This window comes from Rousettus aegyptiacus, unplaced genomic scaffold, assembly GCF_014176215.1.
Source record: "Rousettus aegyptiacus isolate mRouAeg1 unplaced genomic scaffold, mRouAeg1.p scaffold_m13_p_10, whole genome shotgun sequence".
NCBI lineage: Eukaryota > Metazoa > Chordata > Mammalia > Chiroptera > Pteropodidae > Rousettus > Rousettus aegyptiacus.
In genome coordinates this window covers 92,198,049-92,220,922 of record NW_023416285.1, presented here as the reverse complement: position 1 = coordinate 92,220,922, position 22,874 = coordinate 92,198,049, and the positions used below count along the sequence as shown (strand labels likewise).

General features: G+C 45.2%; 1 protein-coding gene and 1 long non-coding RNA gene across 6 annotated transcripts in view; one reads left to right on the top strand and one right to left on the bottom strand.

The window, feature by feature from the left end:
- The window catches only part of LOC118608703, a 9,615-nt gene extending 5,259 nt beyond the window's left edge, over positions 1-4,356 (top strand). For both annotated transcript variants that reach the window (XR_004953149.1, XR_004953148.1), the window contains one exon: positions 275-4,356. This is a non-coding gene — a long non-coding RNA (uncharacterized LOC118608703). The remainder of the gene's footprint in view (positions 1-274) is intronic.
- SEPHS1 (selenophosphate synthetase 1) lies at positions 2,942-22,874 on the bottom strand. Of its 4 annotated transcripts, none has more exons than XM_036228178.1 (9): positions 22,556-22,714; positions 19,468-19,737; positions 17,564-17,667; positions 15,631-15,738; positions 14,515-14,636; positions 12,603-12,693; positions 10,394-10,493; positions 6,461-6,673; positions 2,942-4,864 (listed from the first exon to the last, which is right to left on the bottom strand). In XM_036228178.1, exons 2-9 carry the CDS (start codon positions 19,658-19,660, stop codon positions 4,650-4,652), a joined length of 1,146 nt encoding a protein of 381 aa, XP_036084071.1. In that variant the 5' UTR covers positions 19,661-19,737; positions 22,556-22,714; the 3' UTR covers positions 2,942-4,649. The 4 variants fall into 4 exon arrangements, with proteins under 4 accessions (XP_036084071.1, XP_036084072.1, XP_015989901.1 ...); XM_016134415.2 differs by having other exon boundaries at positions 2,950-4,864; positions 14,515-14,669; positions 22,556-22,874; XM_016134414.2 differs by lacking the exon at positions 22,556-22,714 and adding an exon at positions 21,722-21,963 and having other exon boundaries at positions 2,950-4,864; positions 14,515-14,669.

Below are 22,874 nucleotides of genomic sequence, written 5' to 3'. Positions count from 1 at the left end.
GTTTGAGGATTGGATGTTTGTCTACAGTTTTGATCACAGTCCACCAGCAGGTCCTTGCACCACACCTGGAGGCCTAGGCTGGGCTGTGTGTCCGCATGTGGCAGTGAGGGGTAGAGAGCCTGTCCTCCCCGCTGGGCCACATAAGCACTTCTTGTTCATAGATTTAAAAAGTCTACACGTGTTGCCTAGAACAGAAATGGACTCTGGCAGATTGCCATGGAGGGCTATGTAAATAGCTACTTAAAAAAAAAAATCCTCTAATATTTCTTTACAGGTCAGGTGTGGAAGTACAACATTCAGATTTTCAACATGTCAAGGGTTAGTGGTCAACAGACCTTAAGGGAGTGAGCTGGAGACGAAAGTATCTTCAGGATCGATTACGGTCAGTGACTGAGTAGCCTTCCTATGGCTTCTTACAGGTGGGATACAGCATTAGGGTTAAATGAATGAGGGTATTTCTATCATAATATATGATAGGAAGTTATGTCCAGGCTATGTTATCAAGTGAAAAGAAACAAGTTTCGCAATGGTATCTATAGTCCATGCCAATTTTTAAAAGGCTCCATCTCTTAGTCTTGCTCACCTGTATGTATATGTGTTATGTATGGAGAGAAAGCAAGCATGGTAACATATTAACATTTCTGGGAGTATCCATTCTACTGTTTTTGTTTGTTTGTTTGTTTCCCCCAACTTTTGTCTTTAAAATTTTTCAAAGTTGGAGAAAAGAAATAAATACACGTGAACATTAAGTACCCCAGAACTTAACATAGCGGAGTACTAGGCAGCTCTGACTGGCCCAGCATAGACAAGGACTGCTTAATTTTATAACTTTTAAGATTGCCCAGCTTAACTGTTATATTCTAATATCTGGGAAATTATTTAGATGTATATGTCTTTTTACTTCCTCTGAATTATTTAATGTGCTAGAAGTAAATTCTAGCTTTTTATTTAAAAAATAAAAAGAAGGGGGTTCAACTACTATAATTTTCTTAATTTTTCAAAATGAAACAAACCAGGATTATGTTCTAGACACTGATTTTATACAACTCTATTTTAAGAACTTGGCAAAATATAGGACTTGGTAATTGATGGTTTCAACATAGCATACATAGGTCGCCATGAGGTTCCCTGTGCATATGCTAATGGTTTTGAAATAGAGTAGAAAATACGTTGCCTTTTCCGTAATCAGCGCACTTGTATAGTGGGGCATTTCTTTTCTTGAAGCTCTGATGGACTTCATTACAGGCAGTCCTCCAGGGCATAAAACTCCTTCCAAAGGCAACAGGACGAGGAAGGACAATCAGAAGCCAATGAAATTATCACCTTTGTATTCAGAGTGGGAAATATAGGAAGCCCTACAGAGACCAGGTCCAAGGTCTATTTACCCAGTATTCACTGACTAACCGAAAGAGGCATTGGTAGCAGGCTTAGAGTTCAGCAAATTCTGTGCAAGTCTAGACACCGACAAGCACCCTGTTACTCATCGCTTCGCTTGATGAAGGCCTGTCCACCCACCCCCGTTCCCATTCAAGACACGGAGACTGGACCAGAGGCAAAACGGTATTCCTGTTTTACTCTTTCCTTATGGAGTCTGTCATGTTTAAGAATTGCATGGTTCATATGTGGAGTTTTAATAAGAAAAAGTATAAATTACTGTTGAAAGTAAATGATGTTGTCTATGCAGCTGTTGCCTGATTTAGAGAAAAAGGGTGGGCTAGGTGTGGAAATGAGCTCGACACACACATACACACATGCACACGACGGTTATATACCTGAAGCATCGGTATCTATGCTTGCTTTATTCTAAAATAAAGAACAGTATAGTTTAGCTATTCTGGTCTGTCTTTACCAGACAACACCTTAAACGCAGAATTCAGATATAACTCTTTTAAAGGCAATGCTAAACTCACACTGAAAACTGCTGGCTGGCTCATACATCTAAAACCTGAAGCATTTACTCATCATGAGGGATATAGAACTTGGAGACTACAATACACTAAGTTCTTTTAAAATACTGAGCCAAAAAAAAAAAAAAGTATACATTTGCTTGCACAATATTTCAGTTTCTTTTCCTGGACTGAATCACAATAAATGCTTTGACATAGCCTGATATTCCCTGGCGAGTAACTCCCGTCTCTGGAAGGACCAACCCAGCCTCTCCAGGCTGTATTCACTAATTCTGTGCATTGTAATGAACTGCATTTTGGCATGCAGCTATCCTAGGGTTTAAAGAAAGTAAACCACTATGCCAAGGTGAACACACCTTAACGTTTAAAGTGCTTCCAAGAAGCCAAGTTGCCTATGAACCGTTAGCTGAATGTTCAGAGTCCGCACAGATTTTTCCCAGAACACAAATACTCAGTGACAATCACCTGATTCAATTTCAAGACGCTTGGGCTTTTATTTTGTTGGGCCCGGGTGTCAGTAAACAGAACAGTCGAGATAACAAAAGAAAAATCCGCAGGGAAGCTTATCAGAAGAGCCAATTTGAAGTCCCTCCTTTGCCTCTCCCAGCCCTCTGCACCATTCCTTGGGACCTGCGGTTCTAAGTTTAGTGAGCACAGCCACTTCAGGTGCTGGTTTAAAAGATCCCCAAGTCCCACACCCCAAAAGTCTGTCAGTCTGGGGCAGGGCCCAAGAATTTGCCTTTGACAAGCATCTCCGGGGGATTCCAATACAGGTGAGCTGGACTGCTGAGAAACGCCCCGTAAAGATCAGCTCTTCCTCCTCAGGGCACATGACACAGACCTCAAACACCCAGCATTTCATTATAAACATGAAGCTTCACGACGGTGATCTCCTCAAGCACGTAACCCCTTTAGCCCGCATGCTCTCAGTAGGCCTGCCACCAGGGAAATCAGCCTTCAAGATGTGATCAACACTGAAAGTCGCTCAGATTTAGTCATCACTAGTGGGTATTTAACAAAAAAGCTCAACAGTATATTCATCTTACTCAGAGGTTTCCAACACATTTTATTTTGCAGACCACTGGTTTGTAGCTTTTGAGGACCAACATCTATCTGTATAAATCCCTATAAAATGTCCCGATTAATTTCAGTTCTGTAGCAGCCCCTCGGGTACCGCACACCGTCCTTATGGCTTGAGTTCCAGTGACACATGCCAGACAGGCTGCCCTTTGGCTCCTGAAGGGGGTGTGTCCACGATGAAGCCTCTTCCAGGGGCTCCTCTCCCTAGTGGCGGCTTCCTTTGGCAAGAAATTGACCGGTTCACATGGCTTAGGTGCCTGTTAAGTGGGAAGCATTCGGAAACTTGCAGTGACGTGGAGCTTTTTCTTTAATGCAGACACTTGAGGGATCAGTGCACTTGTGCTTAATGACAGGAATCCCTCCAGATCACTCAGTAGGTTACAATATAAGGAAGCCTCTTTCTCTAAGTAACACAGATAAACACTTTTAGATTGCCTATTTGTTCTAGAACTACAAAATTTAATTCAAGAAAATATAGGTCCCGTGAAAGACTTAAAAGTTTTATAAAACTAAAATCTAGTTTTCCCCAATAAATTGTACTTTAGCCAAAACCCTCCCAATGCTTCTAAAATAATACTAAAAGGGGCATCTGATTATACAAGAGCAATAAAAAAAAAAATTAAATATTTATTTGAATAACAATTTTAAGTTCGAGCTGCAAGGTTGGCAATGCAGATTTTTAACACATCACAAAAAGCGTGCACGGAAGTACTGGCGCGAAGGACAAAATAATGCTCAGAATTAGGCTAAGCAGCTGATTCCATGACAACAGAAGACCTGAAATCACTATACAAAATATAAAAGGTATTAAGCACTATCATCCACAGAACAGTCTTCATTATTGATTCTATTTAAAAATTACCTGTGTAATTATATATTGAATTGTAAATGAGCGTTATACGTGAACCCCCTTTCAGAAGGCGATTCCTCGTGGTACTGTCGAACATCTAGTTACATTGCAAAAAGTATCCTTTTTTTGCTATCAATAAAGAAAACAGTTAATGGCATTACCGTAAATATTAGGGAGGCTACAAAAAAAAAATAAAATTTCTTTTTTGTCTTCCAAGTGCTTTCCATGCAGAGCTAAGCACTTGCCTTGAGTGAGTGCACTATGAGGAAGCATCATCCTGGGTCAGAGATGAAGGAGAAAACCAGGCTTTACCGACCAGACGCGAAAGAACCGTGCAACCCTCTCCCGGCTGAGGGGTCGCTGTGTCACTTACCAATTCCGTCTTTCCAGAATACCACTCGAGACGCTTGAAAAAGATCAGACTGGTGATAAATACACGTGAAATGAAAGACAAACTGTGATTTGACACTACGATCAGTAATGTCTGTGCTACGTGAAAGCACCTTTAAAAAGAGCCTATGCGGCAAGAGATAAGTGTCTAAAGATTCAAAATGAATCAACAGTATTGGATAACAATATAAGTCTCAACTCAGAAGCTGCCTCAAGATTAGGTGCATCTTCAGTTAATGTAACAGGAAAAAAAGGCAATGGATTTTATTTTATTAATTGCATCCATTTCACAAATCGACCTCAGGTCACCAGATGTGTAGACACAATGAGATTTTTGTTGTTGTTTATAGTCTTTAATTGAAATGATGATAAAGGAAATAGATCTATTTAAAAACAAAACCAGATAGCTATTTCGGTCTGGATTAAGAGGTGGCACCAGGTGTGGGGTTCACATTTTGAGTGGCCACCTGTGGTGCGACTTCAATGATCCGGGGTTTGTCTATGATTCTGGCAGTACGGTTGCCCTTCTCTACGATCCCAATAATCCATGCTTGGTGACCTTCACCATATTTGGGGGACTTTATCTCTGCACAGAACCGAGCAGCTTGCTCACGCGGTAAACAGATTAGAAGGCCTCCTGACGAAGGAAAAAAAGAAAGAAGAATGCTCGTTAGTGTGGAGCCGTGTGGCGTCTCCCTGCCGCTCTTTCTAAGACACTCCCGCACAGTGCGGCCCTCAAGGGCACAGACGTTAACACACTCGCAAACGCACCCGCCCGCCTCCTCCTCGCGCAAGCCGCCCCTCCGCTCAAGCCTGCTCCGCCCTGCCTTCCCCAATGCCACAGAGGAAACTGTCCTTAAGCCACTTCCTGGAAAACACCTGCTATAGGAAAAAGCACACACAATAACAAACTCTGGAGTGTGAAAAGGACCGTCTGGGAATCACTGAACGCTGTGCTGTGTAGGATGAAGGCGTTTGAGGCCTCAAGAACACATATATACGTGGCGGCTATTTTTTCCACGCTACGATGAAATATTTAAAAACTTTTTTTTTTCCTTTTCAATTGAATTCTCTACAGGGATTTCTCATTTTATAAAAAAAATTTTTTTTTTTAGTTTAAAAATTAAGATCATGAAAGAGTGTATGCCTCAAAGTATCTAAGTTCTCTCACTGGCTCTGTCATCAAAAAGGTATGGAATACATTAAACTAAACCTTCATTGCGATTTCAGTAGCAAGGTAAAAGGCATACTATACTTCTACAAAAAAGTAGAAACCTTTCATTTGTGAACGAAGGACACGAATTCGATTCATTAGCGATACTCCTGAATTCGTCCAATGCTTGCCCAGTGCCCACACCGAGTGACAACACTGTGCTGGCCGGACACCGAGCCACACTTCAGTTGCCTCTCTGGAGCTTATTTCTAGAAAAATGGATTTTGTTTCTTTTTTTTTTTTTTTAAAAGACAAGCTCCTTAGAGCTGAGGCCTACCAGAGAACCACAGCCCTTCTGCTGGGCTGACGTGTGGGCAAGGCTTGCTGGTCATCGCCTCTGGCTGCACCCCAGAACCTTCCAGGGAGCTGTTCTAATTATCGATGACCAGGCCCACCCCAGTCTAACTTAACTGGGTTTCTCGAGGGTCAGGTCCAGGCATGTAAACTTTTAAATTCCCAGATGATTTCACTCTTTTGCCAGGGTAGGGAAATAACTGAGGCAGAGAGGAAAGGAAATAGAAATGAGACTGAAAAAAGGTGGACTTGAGGGTATACAAGTCAAAGGGAAAAAGAAAAAAATGGGTCAAAAAGAAAAATGGTGCTCTGGAGACAGACTACTTCACTCTTAAAACGGAAATTTTAAGCTTTTTTTTTTTCCCCAAGAGGAAAAAACAGTGTTCGACGTAAACTATGGGTACTACAGCTATTTCAAATGCTAGGTTTCCAATGAAAAACCGAGCGATGACTTATTTTTGCCATAACCTTCCTCCCTCTCATCCCATCCTCCATCACCAAACACAGAAACACTGGACTGAAGTAACTGCTCAGTCACACAGGATGGCGGGAAGCCCCAGAGCCTACAGCACAGGAGGGGCTGAGAACATTCACCAAGGCCGAGGTAATCGGCACTGACCTCGCACAAAAGGGGGTCATGCTCGCGTACTTGGCTTCTTCCTTCTCATGGCACTTTCCATTAGCCTCACTAGTTAATCCTCGGATTTGGGCCCAGGATCCTTGTACCTGATGTCTCGGGGCAGGTCCCATGCATGAGGCCAAACATGTTCCCACAGGCCTTGCTCACAGCAGCCATCTTGGCCAGGACGGGGAGGTTGTGAATCACGAAGGACACCTCGTTCCGCTGCTGTTTGGCCAGGTTCTGCGCGTGGCCCAGAATCCCGAAGCCCGTGATGTCGGTGGCGGCGTGGGCGTTGAACGTGTGCATGAGTCCCGCAGCTGAGAGAGACCCGAAGAGCAGCTCAGTGTCTGGCATGACACACAGGGGCTTTCTGCGGAAAAAGTCTTCCCTCTCCTCACGTCCAAATCTTACATGTGCTGTCATCTCAAACTTCCTCATTACAGGGAAAAACATCACTACATCTTTCAGAGTGAAATTCTGAAAGTTGATTTATTTCTATTTGAACCACTCAGAACTATCAGCCACTTCAATTAACAGCAACTGGAGTAGTTTTAGGTTTACATTTAAAAACTGAGTGGAAAAGTACAGGAAGGCGCCTATGTCCCCTCCCCCAATTTTCTTGTTCCCATCTACCATTACTGTGTTACATTTGTTATAAGTGACGAGCCAAAACCAATTCATTACTAACTGAAGTTCGTAGTTCATACTGGGGTTCCTGCCTGATGTACAGTCCACGGGTGCTGACAAATGTACACATGACATGTGTCCATCATTACATTATCAGACAGAGTAACTCCGCCGCCTTATGAGTCCCATGCCCCAGCTACTCCTTCCCCCCTTACTCCTGGCAAACAACTCATCGTGTTACCATTTCCACAGCCGTCTTTTCCGGAACGTCCTAGTTGGAACCACAGTATTTGGTCTTTTCAGACTGGCTTGTCACTTGGTAGTATATGTTTAGGATTCCTCTGTGTGTGTGTGTGTGTTTTTTTTTTTATGTTTGATAGCTCATTTCTTTTTAGCAAATGAATAAATACCTACTGTCTGGATGGACCACAGTTTGTTTATCCATTCACTTGCTGACAGAGCTACTGATTGCTTTCAAGTTTGGGCAATTATGAATAAAGTTGTGACAAACATCTGTGTGCAGATTTTTTGGTGGACAGTTTTCGATTTGGGTAAATACCAAGGAGCACAACTGCTGGATCGCTATACATCAGTATATTTAGTTTTGTGACAAGCCACCAAACTGTCTTCCAAAGTGGCTGTACCATTCTGCATTCTCCCCAGCAGTGAAAGAGAGTTCCTGTTGCTCCGCAACCCCATCAGCATTTGGCGCTATCAAGGTTTTGGATTTAAGCCATTCTGGCAGGTGTGTAGTAGCATCTCGTTTTAAATTGCAATTCCCTAATGACATGATGTGGAGCATCTTTTCATATGATTACTTGTCGCCTGTATATCTTCTTTGGTAAGGTGTCTGTTCAGATCTTTTCTTAATGTCGAGTTTTAAGAGTTCTTTGTATATTCTGAATACCAGTCCTTTGTTAGAATGGTGTTTTGCAAAGATTTTCTCCCAGTCTGGGGCCTACCTTTTTATCCTCACAGAGCATAAGTTTTTTACATTGATGAAAACTTATCAGCTTTTCCTTTAATGGATACTGGTTTTGGTGTTGTATCTAAAATGGCATCACCAAACCCACCTAAATTTTCTTCTGTCATCTTCTGGGAATTTAACAGTTTTGCATTTTACATTTAGGTCTACAATGCATTTGGGTTAATTTTTATGAAAGGTGTAAGGCCTGTGTTCTATAATCACTTTTTGCCTGTGGATGAACCACTGAGGCACCATTTGCTGAAGAGATTATCCTTTCTCCATGACACTGTCGTTGCTCATGTGTCAAAGGGCAGCTGAACTATACTGATGTGGCTCTATTTCTGGACTCTTCTGTTCCACTGATCATTTTTCTGTTCTCTCACCAATATCACTGTCTTGATGACTAGTTTTAGCAGCCACTGATTGTTGTTGAGGTTTTGTAAATAAGAGCAGCAAAAATAGCAAAATTGTAATTCAATCATTTCTCCTACACTTATCAGATATGACTCGATAAAGAATTAAAAAAAAAAATTAGTTTCCACAAAATGCAGTCCATACAAGTACAGTAAAATATGTGCTTGATTCCTTTATTTTTCAGAACAAGCTGGTGCCCTGGCCAACTTCTAAAGATGACCAAAAACATCGTAATTATCATTATGATCTCACTGACTTTTAGATACTTGATGTACTTCAACTGACTATGGTCACTTTCCTTTTCAATACTCAAATTGTCCCGCCCCTACCAATTTGACTGTGGGGGCGTCTTCAAGGTATGTGAAGTAGCATGAGCCCATTAGTTACTGACAGCTCCATTACTTTCAGTGACAGGATGTCTCAGGCTTATCTTCTGTATTCTTGTCCCAGGGTTATAATCAGCCATTTCCCCAAGGAGTCTTGGCATTTTTTAGTGGAAAATGGTAATTTTCAGATCGGAATCTATGCACCAGGAATTCATTATTAATGGGTTATCGCTGCTTCTAGACCTTTTCAACAGGTACAGAAATAAGTATTTCTCAAGAAAAATCCCAAATTCATACTGATAATCCCAAATTAAAGATTATAGTTTTTACTTGGCTTCTTTGATATTTTCTCTTATCCTTAACATCTTTGTTCCTAACCACATGAAGGTATTTGCTTTATCTATCTATCTTACCAACATTCTGATAAACACAAACCCACTGAACACAATGAGACTTTTTTTGTCCTGAGGATATACACCTAAAATACCAGGCTCAGAGTGATCTAAAATAATTTTTCCCCATGTGGTTTTTCCACTAAGTTGATAAATGTTAGGCATCTTTCTTTTTAATTTGGTTTTCATTTATAAGATATGCTCTTAATTTTTTTCAACTATAGAAATTTAGATAAAACATTTCAAAGTCAAACTTATAAAATGATGCACGTTCAGAAGTCTGCTTCCTCCCTATTATTCTCTGACATGCAACAGTTTTTATTAATGATTTATTTTTCCATTGCTTCTTTTTGAAAGTATAAAATATGTATCACTTCATATTCATATGAATACATAAAATGTATCATACTGTACACATGCTTTTGTCCCTTGCTTTTTTCATTTGATCAAATCCTAGTAATAAAGATCTCGTCCCTTTTAACAGCTCTATAGTATTCTACCACGTACAGGTAGACTAGATAGATAATTCAGCCCCCTACTGATGGTCACTTGGATTCTTTCCTTCTTTTGTAATTATCAATAGTGCTCCAATGAATGTCCTTGTACACATGTCATTTTATATCTTGGCCACTGCTGCTTTGGGACAGATTCACAGAAGTGGGACTGCTAGGTCAAATAAGCAGATGCCTAATTTTTGCTAGATATGACCAAATACTTCTCCGTAAGCATTCTGCCGCACTGTATTCCTACCAACAATGTAAAAAATGTATAAAAAATATGGATGGGGAATCTGAAGTGCTCAAGTATAAGCAAAATAATAATCCATATGGATAAAAATAAATCCATTACAAATAATCTTTCATTGTTAAACTACTTAATTTGAAGAACCAAAAAAAGGAAAAAGGCTCCTTAAATAGTCTAAGTGACACAGGAACAGAAACGTGAACGGAACGCCACAGTTGTAAGCGATGAGACACCTGAGGACCAAGAATTAAATAATTACTATTCGACTCTGGAATATAGCCAAAGAAATATTCCTGGAACGCAGAAAAGAATTATGGAAAAGCCTCGCCTCAAAATAAAATTGCTCAGAAGTAGGCAAAAGGTAAATTAATTATGGTATATGTCTCTGGCAAAACATCTAGCCATTAAAAATTAATGTATACTAGAATTACATGGAAAACAGAATTTAGTAATGTTGAATGAGTAAAAGGAGACTGTGCATGGCCAGCAGGACCTGGAACATTTCCCATCTTGGCCCCATCTCGAAAGCCTGTCGACCCTGCAACAGACAGCCTCCCACCACAGTACCTGTCCTGTTGAGCCTTGCCATGTTCATCATGGCCTCCTGGTACGCCAACTCCACGTCTTCTTGGGTCACCACTAATTTAATTTTATTCCACTTTTCCGGCTAGTAATAGAACACAGATGAGGGAGAAGAGAGAAAAAATGTGGTTAATTTTTACTTCTAACCATTGAAAGAAAAAGTCTATTTTTTCTTTAGCTATTCTTTGGGGAGTTTTACTTAATTTTGTTGCAATATTAAATTTTCTAACTTTCCCCCCGACTGTGACTTTGGATGTCCGCTAGACATACCATCGTGGTATCCTCTGGTTCTCGAACACACTTCTGTAGTCAAACGCTGCCATTTACTGGACACGCAAACCCGGCAGGGCCTACGGCTGAGGTGCGCAGGCAACAAGGGTCACAGATTCTGTGTGGCAGTGTGTGAATCACTTGTGGGTAGTTGTGAAGGTCGTCTGGTTCTCCAACCCATCTCCCGTATTAAGCTGATGGCTTTCATTTTTCACACAACTATACTGTTACTGATTTTACCTGAATTCCAGACCACTTAAGCCCCCTTGATGGACAAGTAGACGCGAAGCAACCTGGGTTGCATGCGCACCGATAGCAGCCATGGTGACCACATGGGGTATCAGCCTAGTAAGGAGAAAGGGGTGCTTCCCTGTCTCCTCCGTCTGACTTTAAGAGAAGCCAGCAACGTAAATATGGGCTCCTGACATACTGTCGTCATGGTACGTTGATGGTCGTCATTCACGCACGCATTCATTTTTTAGTAATACCCAATAACCTACCACTCAATGCAGTAGCTTAAATCTGTGTTCCCTGCTTCTCCCTCGGAGGTAATAACTGTTCTGAATGTTTTACCTGTCATTCCCCTACCTTGCAAAAAACCAGTGTTCTCATACATACAGATGCCTAAACAATATGCTCTTTGATTGCTTCTGAATTTTATGTAAAGGAAATTGTGCTGTTACATAGTCTCTGGAACTTGCTTTGTTTGATGCTGAGCATTTTTTAAAACTTGTTTAAAAAAAACAAAAGAGGTGTCACGGTGGAGGTGGAGAGGAGAGAATGAACCCAAATCCCTCATCTCTGATGCACCTTTGCCTTACCTGCCTCTGCCTCTCTTCCTAAATTACTCAGACCTGGGCAGCTGTACTGCAAACAACTCTGTGGATTACTGCCCTGCAGTGGCCTTCCAGTGAGATCTGCAGATGATCATACTGGATGGGAGTATGATCTACATCATACTGGATGGGAAATCTCCCCATCATCACTGAACAAGAAGGGAAAAATAACTAAAAGCTATGGTAGCCTTTGAGATCTTCTCTATTCTGCTATAACAAGATAACATATACTTGGTTAATGAATAACAAAATTATTCTTCTTTTTCAACTGTTTATCAGGACTGATAGTTTCAGATGACAGTTGCAGAAATTAAAAGCACCAAGATATGTGAACTATACCACAATCTTATTAATTTTTGAGTTGTTATGGCAATGAGAGAAATCTTAAATGAAGTATGATTATAGCTCAGTGGAGAAGTGTCTCAGGATACACATTTTCATATTCTTGATGCTTTCTCCATGAGACAATTGTTTATCAAAATGTTGAGTTGCTAATTAGTTTAGAAAGGCAAAACCAAAACCCTCGTGACTAACATAACTTAAAGTGTCAACAGCCCTGCCTTCTTCATACCCACGCGCTGCACTTTCCACGCACTTCCCTCCATGTTATTTTTTTTAGTGATGTTTAAGATACGAAAGATAAAACTAACTGGGTACCAAATAAACCAAACTTGCTGCCTCCCAAATTCTCCTTACAGAGCTTCTCAGAAGCCTCGAGCTGGGGGTTACCTACTTTAAGCATTTAATACATGAAACTATGATATGGAACATGAACGATTCCTGTAATTTCTATAAGGACATAACTGACACTGAATTCCCAGGAGCTCATTTTCAGGAGACAACGTGATGACATTTAGAAGATGCAGACCTGAAACATGTTAAAATGTGTCCAAGGGAAGGGCTTCTGCTGTGCACCAGAAGCAGATGCGTCTTCTAGTAAAAGCACACTCCAGAGCTAGCAGACTAAAGGGATACTCGGCCTGACGTGTAAATGAATGCCCTTCTCTCCAAACCCTCCAACAAAACTACCGCGCCCCTGAAAACCCTGTTCAGCTCCCCAGCCCCCCAGCACAGGCAGGGGCACTCACAATATCCAGCCACTGGTGCACGGCCACGGCCACTTGCGTCCCCAGGGGCTTCGTCAGCACTAGCACGTCCCCAGGCACTGCGTTATCTGGCCTGAAGAAAAGAACAAGGGCAGGGTCCGGTCAAATTAATAAAGGCCGTAAATTCACCGTCGGTAAACACGAGGAAGAAAAGGCTGCTAAAAACATCTCTGCATCTGCGAATACGTACTTAAATTGAAGCCAACTACCAACAGGTATTAGAGCTTCCCACCCTGCTACTGGAGCTACTGCTGCTGGGCCTGAAGGGCCCATCTGTGACCTGCCCCATCCACCGCCCACTCCCCTCCCCCCGTCCTAAGTGTAGGAAGAGGCAAACCCTCAGCCTCCGAAGACAAAGGCCTCCCCAGGCCCCGAGTCAGCCATGCTCCCGAGGCACGGTTCTCAGGCTGTGGGATTTGCTCAAACTGCGGATCTAATATTTTGGTGACTCTGGCATCAAAGTTTCAAACTCAGACTGACCAATAAGTTGCCTACTTGGCACCCAGATGACCAAAGATTGGTCAAAGCAGTTGCCTCCAGGGACACTGGGGGTGCGGGCGGGAAGGGACGGCGTGGTACAGCCTTTTATGCCTTCTGGGTTCTGAGCCACGTGAACAGGGTGCCTGTCAGTGCCTACTCACAAAACGAGAGAAACACGTGGAGTTTCTACTTCCTTCAAAAATAGAACATGGTAGCCTTTCTCAACAAGATATCAAACACGGAAAGTGACAACCTGTGTTGAGAGAAACTTCTCCAAAGATCTAGAGATGGTGCTTGCTTTGCCAAAGGTCTAGAGATGGCCAAAAAGCAATAAAAAAGCTGCCAGTGTCACTGACTGCGAGGGAAATGCAGAGCGGACCACAGCGAGAGCCCACCTGCGCCCACCGGGACGGCCATCATCAGAACACAGCAACACAAGCTGAAGAGGCTGTGGGGACAGCCGTGGATCCCTGTCCTGCAGTGCTGCTGGGAACCAGTCTGATGGTCGCTCAAGTTAAAGTTCCCACGTGATCTGGTATTTCTCAGGTAGGTGTAGCCAAGGGAATCAAAACATACGTCTACAAAACTTACACATGCATGTTCACAGCAGCATCAGTGGTAATAGGCAGAAATAACCCAAAGGTCTACCACCTATGAACAGATAAACTGTGATATGTCCATACAATGGAATACCATCCGGCTATTAAAAGGAAGGAGGTATTGGTGCATGCTGCGACATGGAGGACTCTTGAAAGCATTACGCTCAGTCCAAGAAGCCAGACACAAAACACCAAGTATTATATGATTCTATCTACGTGTAATGTCTGGCCCTTTTCCCGTTTAGGAAAAAAAAAGTGCAGCGTGTGTAGGAATGCCGCATTTTCTAGGATTTGACATTTTCAGTGATCAAACTACTAAAAAAAGAATGCTATAAATAGAAGGATGTCGTTTGTTTCCAAAGACTACCAATATACTAGAGCTGTGTGAAAATAATAATAAAAGCGAGATATTTCAAGGCAAACTCTGGCGGTAAGGTTAGGACTGTAACCCGGGAGTTACCTTGGGGCAAAGAGGAAAAGGGCCAGCTAGAATCAGCAAATCCAGAGACAGAGAGCAGAGGGGGTTTCCGTGGGGTGGAGGGAGGAGGGAATTCGGAGTGACTGCTTATAAATACAGGCCTTCTTTCTGGGGGTGACTGGAATATTCTGGAATTGGATAATGGTGATGGTTGCACGGTCTTGTTGACTACAAAGAAAACAATGAAGTATAGATTCTGAAATGTTGGATTTTATGTTATCGACCACTGAACTGTATACTTTCAATGGGTGAATCTTATGGGATGCCAATTCTACCTCAATAAAGCTATCTTAAGAAAGAGAACCAGGCCAGGTGACAAAGAATAAAACCAACTTACATGATGAATTCATTGGGCTGGCAGACAGTTGTAGCCACTCCTCCCAAAACAATCCAGGGGTTTAACACTGTTTGGCCGCCCGTCACAGACGTTCCTGCCTCCTCTGCTGCATCTTTAAAACCCTGTATAATTAGGGGCATCACTTTATCCCTTTCCTAGGGTTTAAAAGGACACAAATTAAAAGTCATGTAATTCAGGTTAAAACCGAGAAAAGAGTCTATACTTGTAGATATAAAAAGGATCATAAAATCCTAAAGGAAGTCTTGAAAGTTTACAGACCCCGCAGGAAGAAAGGAGGAGACAGTTTACGTCACAGCCATCTTCTCAAAAGCTAGACGATATGCCAGGTCACCACGTGAATGGAGCCCAGGGGAGAAGCAAAAGCCGGGGCGTGCCCGGGAGAGTACAGGGCTGCTGGAAATCTGAGCCGGCCCTAGTTTAAAGGGTCCTTAAGAACACGTAGGCTCGTTTACTACACACCCGCATGCCCTCCCGCACCGTGCACGTGATGGCCCAAGAGCACAGAAAAGTGGGCAGGAAAGGGCCTTCTGAAAACTCATTTCTGTGAGGCAGGGCCAACTTCTTTCTTGGGGTCGAAAACAATCTAAATGGGAATTCATCTCTGGGGCAAAGAAAAGGTACAGGTAGCAAGGCCACAGACAGTGCCGGGTAAGCCTGGGAACACATCTGACACCCTGGCCCCATCGCTGTGCATGTGAATGACCCGACCAGCTACCATAGGGGCGGGCGCCGGCCCCTGGGGGATGCCTGGCCCTGGGGGGCGTGAGCCCCAGGTCTGTAAGGCTAGCCCAGTGCACAGGCCTGGCCCGGAGGTGCTAGTGCTGAGGCCTACACTGTACTGAAATGGGCACACATGTCCTGGCTGCAGGCTGCCCAGGAGAGAGGGAAGCAGGTAGCGGAAATGAGAACACGGACAGGCTGGACTCTCGGTTTTCCTTCGGTGGTAACTGCCAAGAAGTGGACGAGAGCTGGACGAGATACGGGAGGCAGGCAGCCTGGGCTCCTCGCGTTACAGATGGGAAGAGAAGGGCTGACCGGTCAAGTGACGTGCCCTAGACAACACACAAGCGAGCAGCTGGCCCATCTCCTACTTACCCTGTCGGTCATTTTATTACTGATTCCAAGGAGCATCAGCATATTGTCACACTCTGTGACCCCCATTGCATAGAGGTCACTGAGAACATTGGCACATGCTATCCTGCCCTGGAAGAGAGCAGAGATGTGAGAAAGGACGACGGGGGGGCTTTCCGTGGGCAGAAACGAAGGGCAGGCCTCAGCGGCGCCTCTTACGACCGAGGGACTTTCCAGGAGTGGCAGCTGCTGGGATGTGGGCCTCAGGTTCTGTGATTTGCAGACGAGTTACCTTTCCTTCATCACAGAACCACTAGGCCGTTCACTCTTTCTCAGACATCCTGTTACCATCTCTTCTTTCCCACTCTAAACACTGGGAGAAGCCTGAAGTTTGTCTGGGTGGGGAACAGACCGGGGGGAGGGCAGCGGGGCAGGGCTGGGGCGGACGGTCTGGGAGGAAGACCTGTGCGGGGTGGAGACCTCTGAAGACGGCTGTTTTTCCTAAACAGATTCTTTAAAAATGTGGACTTTATTGGTTACAGAGAAGATGGTTTTTATACTCTTGGATGGAGAAATTTTTGTAGCTTTTCAAGGATATAGAAGATAATCAGAAAAATCACCTTGATTGAGAAATAAAATAATTGAAGAAATAGAACACACCTAGGCCCGAAGTCAGATTAATTTCTAAAGAAAAAGAGAAGCTCTTCCCAGTAAACTATTTCATTAAGGAAATTTAAAATAGTATTCAATAGAAGTGTGGTGCTAATAAAGGTTATTTTATTGCCATGGGAGATCTTTTAATATAAGCTACCATCCTCTGGACCGTGAAGGGGAAAGGGACAAGCCTTCCTTCTGACATAAGGACAACCGAGCTCCCAAGGACTCTCGTTTTCAGTAGTTGTCTTTGCTTGGTTAGATATTTTATGTCTTGGAAGACTGGCAGTGAGCCTCCTGCGACTCACTTTCAACAATAACAAGGCGACAGGTGGTTTGCAACTTGGAGGTGCGACTGCTGGTCAGGACTGCAGCAACTGCCCCTTTCCTGGGCCCTGTCAGATGCTTTTAAGAGAAGCGAGGGAAAGGACGAATTCCAGTCCTGGCCATCTTTGGCTCCTGCTCAGGTGGGACACTGGGGGTGTGGCACACCTCACTCTCTCAGGAGTACTGCTCTGGAGACCAGATGGATGTGTGGAGGGAAAACATGATTCGAGTGAGCCGTGTGCTCGCCACGGCACTTGAGAGGTGAAGACCCCCACCTCCCGTTTAGCTGCCTCATGGCCTACGTCCCTATGTCAGCAGCTTGATCCCAATACTCCTGCCGCACAGGAGAACGCCCGGTAATTCCTAATAGCGGGACATTCCCGATCCCTTCATTGGCTCCTCTTGGCTGGTAGGACGGAAGGTAGATGAGAGGGTTGCTGGCCGCAGCACACGGCGAACAGCTGGGAACGACATCTAAGCCAGGCAAGATCAGCAGCTAGGAACGTTAGTCCAGCAGTTCGGATATGCCCTCTACCCGGTGAGCACATGGGGTGAGGGAGGGAGGGACCAGAATCAGAATAAATGGTTGAGAGGTTTAATTGTGATGAGATGCTACGCTCTGTTTCTGAAAGGAAACATCTAGGATCGGACCTATTACAGAGTATGGTAACACCTCTGGCCTGAAATGGAGCGAGTTTACAAATGTCAAAGAAAGAAAACTACACACATGACAGTCAGCAACACTTAGCAGACAGAAGGTGTTTTCACACAGACGCACACTCAGGTACCAAAGCAGCTCAGGGACGTCTGCCTAATTATCATGCGCAGCACCACGTGTGAGCAGGAAACGATCAAACGGCTGCAACTATGGGAGTCGGGGCAGCAAGAACCCCGCCCCCCACACAAAACCCCAGCCACAACCCAAAACCGAACAAATAGCAGTTCCAGATGTAAACAGACACAAAGTCAAACTTACCATCATGTAAGGGTCATCGACGATAGGATAAATGTAATCTGTGGTTTGAACCAAGGAAAGACCACCATGCCTCAAAGGAATGACACAAGTATCCATCCCAATGCCTGCAAAGATGGAGGTCATCATCCACAAATCAACAGGAAGCGCCATTTCATCTTATGCCATCAATGTTCTGAACAGGAAGTTTTGTGTGAGATACTCATGGGGCTGCTGGAAGGAGTGAATGAACTCACCCGGTTATCAAAGCATTTAATGATGCAATGCGTGCAAAGTGCTCAGTAAGGTTGACAGGGCAAAGTTACAGAGAGGAATTGTTACTCTACCCATACGGTGTTTATTTCATTGTTTCTGCCCCCTTCAACAGTTTATTTTTCTTGACGATGTTACCTAAGTGGTTTCTCACTATACAGATGTTCCTCGACTTATGATGGGGCTACATCTCGATAAAGCCATTGTAAGTGGAAAATGTTTTATGTCAAAAATGCACATTAATACACCTAACCTATGGAATATCATAGCCTTGGCCAGCCTACCTTACACGTGCTCAGAACACTTACGTTAGCCTCCAGCTGGGCAAAATCATCGAACACAATGAAGACGCTGCATGGCATCGGCTGTGTACATTTGTGACCTGGCTGACTGGGGCTGCAGCTCGCTGCCCAGCATCATGAGAGAACATCATACTGCATATTGACAGCCCGGGAAAAGATCAGAACTCAAAATTTCAAGTATGTTTTCAACCGAATGTGTACTGCTTTCACACCATTGCAAAGTCGAAAAATCATGAACTGAACCATCATAAACTGGGACTGTCTGTATTCTCATTTCTTGACAAGTAAGCCGACATCCAATCCAACTCATTCGTGTGGCATTTCTCCACGCTCAGACATCAGCCAAATGAGGATGTTTTCATACTGAGGTCCAGGGAGCCCTGAGTTCCCTACAGCATGGGCTGTGAGCTTTCCTTTCTGCCAACCAAAGCAACTCTGACCTTACTTTATGTACCTGCTTTAAAACGTATCAGTGAAGAGAGGAGTGAGTACCTTGGGTTCAATACCAATGTTGTAAGACAGGATTCCACCATAAAATAGCAGGTGAAAGTAAATGAAATAAAAATGTAAGAAAGCTGATCAAGTCACACACTGTAACTACAAAACATCCGAATTCCTAGAACACATGCCAAACATTCAAAAAGCAAAATGATCATGGTCTTGAATCCCGTCCTTAACAACCACACAATGAAAATTAGCAAACAATATCCTAATAGCTTAGAATTTCTTTCTGAGCTCTAGGTTTGGGAAAAGGCAACCACTGACGACATCAGGAATTTAGCAAAGAAAACAACATGGCTCTCAATTCCAGGTGACATCCCGGAGTCAAGTTCAGATCCAGTCTAGCCCTCGCCCCTTCTGTGTCTGGGGCACTTTTCTTCTCCCTCCTCCCCAAACGAGCCTGGAACCCCCCAAGTCATTCCCCACCCACCCCAGTCACTGACCTCAAGGTACTGCTCGATGATGCTTAAGCGCCACCTTTCTTAAGGCATTGGAGAGAATGCAAGCATTCCGAGAAACATTTTGATAAAGGCATAAAGGGATTTCTGCTTAATCTTTGGCTAACCAGAAAATTCAATTTGATTTGTTAAAAAAAGCTTTCACTGCAATATAATTATCTGAATTGCATACTTAATAGTTCAAAAGGGGTTAGAGAACATTATCTTTTCAAGTACTTCCTCCTCCAAATAAGTTACAATAATGTAACACAGTTACCACTGCTTTGTTCTCTGAATCCTTCTTACAGAAAAAAAGGCAACATGGGAGGAGAGCAGTCTGGTTTTTGACTCACTGACTGCACTGCAGCCAGATGCTTTACTTGGGGAAACAGAAGAGAAACAATGGTTCACATACCAAGCCTTGGCATAACTGCTCCCAGAAACTGTTCATCTTCTTGGAAGTGGTTCTCTTGTAAGGATTCCAGCAACTTCTGCAGGACATCTTGGGGCACTTTGCAGCCAGTGCCCTTGAGTTCAGTGAATCTGGTTAGCCGGAAGCTCTTGTCCAATTCATAACTTTCTGGGTTAAAGGACTCCCGCGTAGACATGGTTCTTAGGCTCACACGCCTCACAGCTGGGCTCCTCCCCTCCCTCTCCTAGTCGGCTGGTCTCTCTACAGATCCACCTGGGTAGCACCAGAACACAAAGATGCCATTAACAGAATTCTCACCAGTACTGGCCAAGAATCAAGCGAATACCTGAAAGTGAAAAGTAAATGTGAAAAGGACTAAAATCAGTAAGACCACAAGGAAACAGTGATTTAGGGCCACAAGTTTGTCACAGTGATGCATAACCCAGAATAAGTTATTTTAAAAAGTGACTATGCCATCACAGACATGCTCTACAGAAGAGCTGATGTCCGGGTTGTTATCATTGTGGGTCTGCGGGGCAGGAAGGAAGACCTCCTCTGAATAACTATGGGCCAGCTGGCTTACATGACACAGTGCCATCTTGAATGTTAAGTCCCAAAGGTTCTTCTCGCAGGCAGCATTATGGAAAAATGTCTAGTCACTTCATCTGTCAACCTGGAAGCACTATACAGAAATTAGATGTTCTGGCTCAAGTGACTTTTCTGGAAAACTCTTCTAATAACTTTTGCTATCTCACGTAGAAAAACAAAATGCCTACCAGATTCTTTGTGGGAAAAGGATGTTGATGGAAATGCATTTGATGATATTCATGATGCTAAATTCAATTTTAAGAAATTATGTTTTTACTGAGCCAAAAGTACACGACAGGGTCCAAAACTAACAGGAAGTGCCACTAGAGAACACAACTTGAAAATGAGAATGCCTGTTTAACTACACAAGGTTCATTTTCTTCAAGAGAGTGATGGAAAGTTCTCTGATGTTTTAATGCAGTGCTAGTTCCTAGAAAGCAAACATCCCACCCAACAAACTGGTACACACACATCACTGACAAAATATGTTACTGCTCACTACTGTTTCACTGCAGAACTAAAATAAATTAAGCTGGACTAAATCACTAGCATGAATGGTACCCGGTACCACTGGAATTTTCTGAAACACGCACTTCTGAGTTTGAAACCTTTGGGGCTAAACCAAAAAGCTCACATATGCTCCCAGGGTTTACAAACCTTCAGATTTATGCTTTATTGGGAACAGAATTAGAGACACCCCAAATTTCAGGATCAGTTTCCCTTATAACATTTATGGTCAAAAACATAATTCCCACTTACAGAGGTTTCGATTCACTGGGAAGAACATCACTCATTTAAAATAAATCTTACAAAGCCCCAGTTTGTAAGTGATTGACAGTAATACCAACAATCTTTACAAAAACATGTTTGGGGTGAGTGAATAAAGCTACAACTATGCAGGAGTAAACCTTCCAACATGCCAAGAAAACCACCTGTCCAAAATGAGGGCGGCGGGAGAGCCAAGCGACCGGCAGAGGTGGGAATTTTGAAGCCATTTTAGAGTTAGGAAAAGTCCAACGGCACTTTGACTTGGAAGGGCTTGGAACAAATACAACAGCCCTGTCTTCTCAAAATGCCTAGCGTTTAACACTGCCTCACCCCTACTAGGAGGAAAGTATCCACCTCACGAGGCATCCAGTTATTTTCCTACCTCCAATCCCTATCCCCCACCCCCAAAAAAAAACGGCGGGGAGGGAAATCTGGAATTTAGGGGACCAACTTCCTTTTAAATATCACTGACATCTTTCCGAAATTTTAAGAGGAAAAAAAAGTTTAAAACACCTTAAGTCCAGAAAATCATTCAGGAGTTTTAAAATTCCAAATGCAACGAGAGAGAAACCTTATCATATCCAAACCTTAAAAACAAAACAAAGCAAAACAAAACAAAAAAACTTACATTTTGAGGAGGGGAAGTGAGGGTGGGGTGCCTGGGAAAAAGAGCAATTAAATGTGGGGGGAGTATATGTGCATAAGAGGCTGTCAGCAGCAACCCCAAAGCCGTCTGTTTACACCTTTAAAACAATGATATGAATATTTAAAGACAAAGATTAACCCTTTCCTGCTTGGCTACGTTTAAATGTGTCTTAAACCAGATGGCAAAGCGGGCCGACAGTTGGGGAAGCCCGGTAAGTGGGGGTGGCAGAGGGTGCAGCTGCGGCCGGATACCTACCTACCCCCAAGCTCCTAAACTCAGGCCATCAACAGTGGGGGGGCCGCGGCAACGTGGGTGCAGCGGCCGGGCGCTCGCGTGGAAGCACACGTCGAGGCCGCCGGCGCGCGGGGCGCGGAGCTCGGGGACACCTTAAATCGCAGGCTGCCGCCTCTCAAGGCCGGGCGGCCCTGGGCTCTTTGTGCGGCGCAGCGGGCTGGCCGCGGCCGGCGAGGGCAGCGCGAGGCCGCCGGCGGGGCCATGCCCGTGCTCGCGGCGGCGGCGGGGACGGCGCGCGGCCCACGCGGCGGGGAGGGCGCCGGGAGCGCACGGCCCACCGGCCGCGGCGGGGCGAGCGCGAGCGCGGCGGGACCCCGGCCCGCGGGCTGGCCCGGCGCGGGCCCCGAGCCCAGGCGGCGGCCGCGGGCCGCGGGGCGCGCGCGGGGGGCGGGGACGGCCCGGAGGCGCCGCGCCCGGGCGACCGGCCCGGGTTCCCGCCGCGCGCGCGGGCCGCAGCCGCGCAAAAATGTCGGCGGGCGAAAAAATTAACCCCTGCGTCGCCGCCGCCGCCGCCGCCCTCCCCCTGCACTCCTCCCCCGCCCTCTCTCCCTCCCTCCTTCCCCGGCCCCGCGCGGCGGCGGCGGCGGCGGCGCGGGCGGTGCTTCTTTTTTAAAGCGGCCCCACCAAGCCCTGGCTCGGCCCCTCTGCAGGCAGCGCCGGCGCGCGCCGGCCGTGCACGGCTCCCGGCGGCCCGGGCGGCCCGGAGGGGGATCCGCACGGCCGCCCGCGGCCTGCGCGCGAATATTCCCCTTTAAGCCTGGCGTCGCGCCCCCCCTCCCCGAGCCGGGCGCTTACCGGTTCGCTTTGCGCCCTCCGCCTCCTCCCGAAAACGGGCCGCCGCCGCTCCCACAATGCACCGGGCGCGCCGGGCTCCCTTAAGCGTCGCCTGAATAAAAATGCCGCTCCCGGCGGCGGCGGCGGCGGCGGCGCCGCGGAGGGCGGGAGGGCCCGGGCCGCGCTGGGCGCCGCGGGGGCTCGGCCCGGCTCGGCGGGCCCCTGCGGGGGACCGGGCCGCCGCGCTTCGCCGCGCGCCGCGCCGAGGGGCCTTTAAGGGCCGGCTACCTCCCTTTAAGGGGCGGCGGGCCGCGGCCGGAGCGGTTCGGTGGCTGCGTGC

What these genes read in the sequence shown, in the direction of transcription:
- SEPHS1 (XM_016134415.2), bottom strand. Translation starts at nt 19,660, where the DNA reads ATGTCTACGCGGGAGTCCTTTAACCCAGAAAGTTATGAATTGGACAAG. An exon ending in AGCAGTTATGCCAAGGCTTG is followed by an intron (nt 17,668 to 19,467) that starts GTATGTGAACCA and finishes CCATCTTTGCAG; the next exon opens with GCATTGGGATGGATACTTGT. An exon ending in TGCACCAGTGGCTGGATATT is followed by an intron (nt 10,494 to 12,602) that starts GTGAGTGCCCCT and finishes TTCTATTACTAG; the next exon opens with CCGGAAAAGTGGAATAAAAT.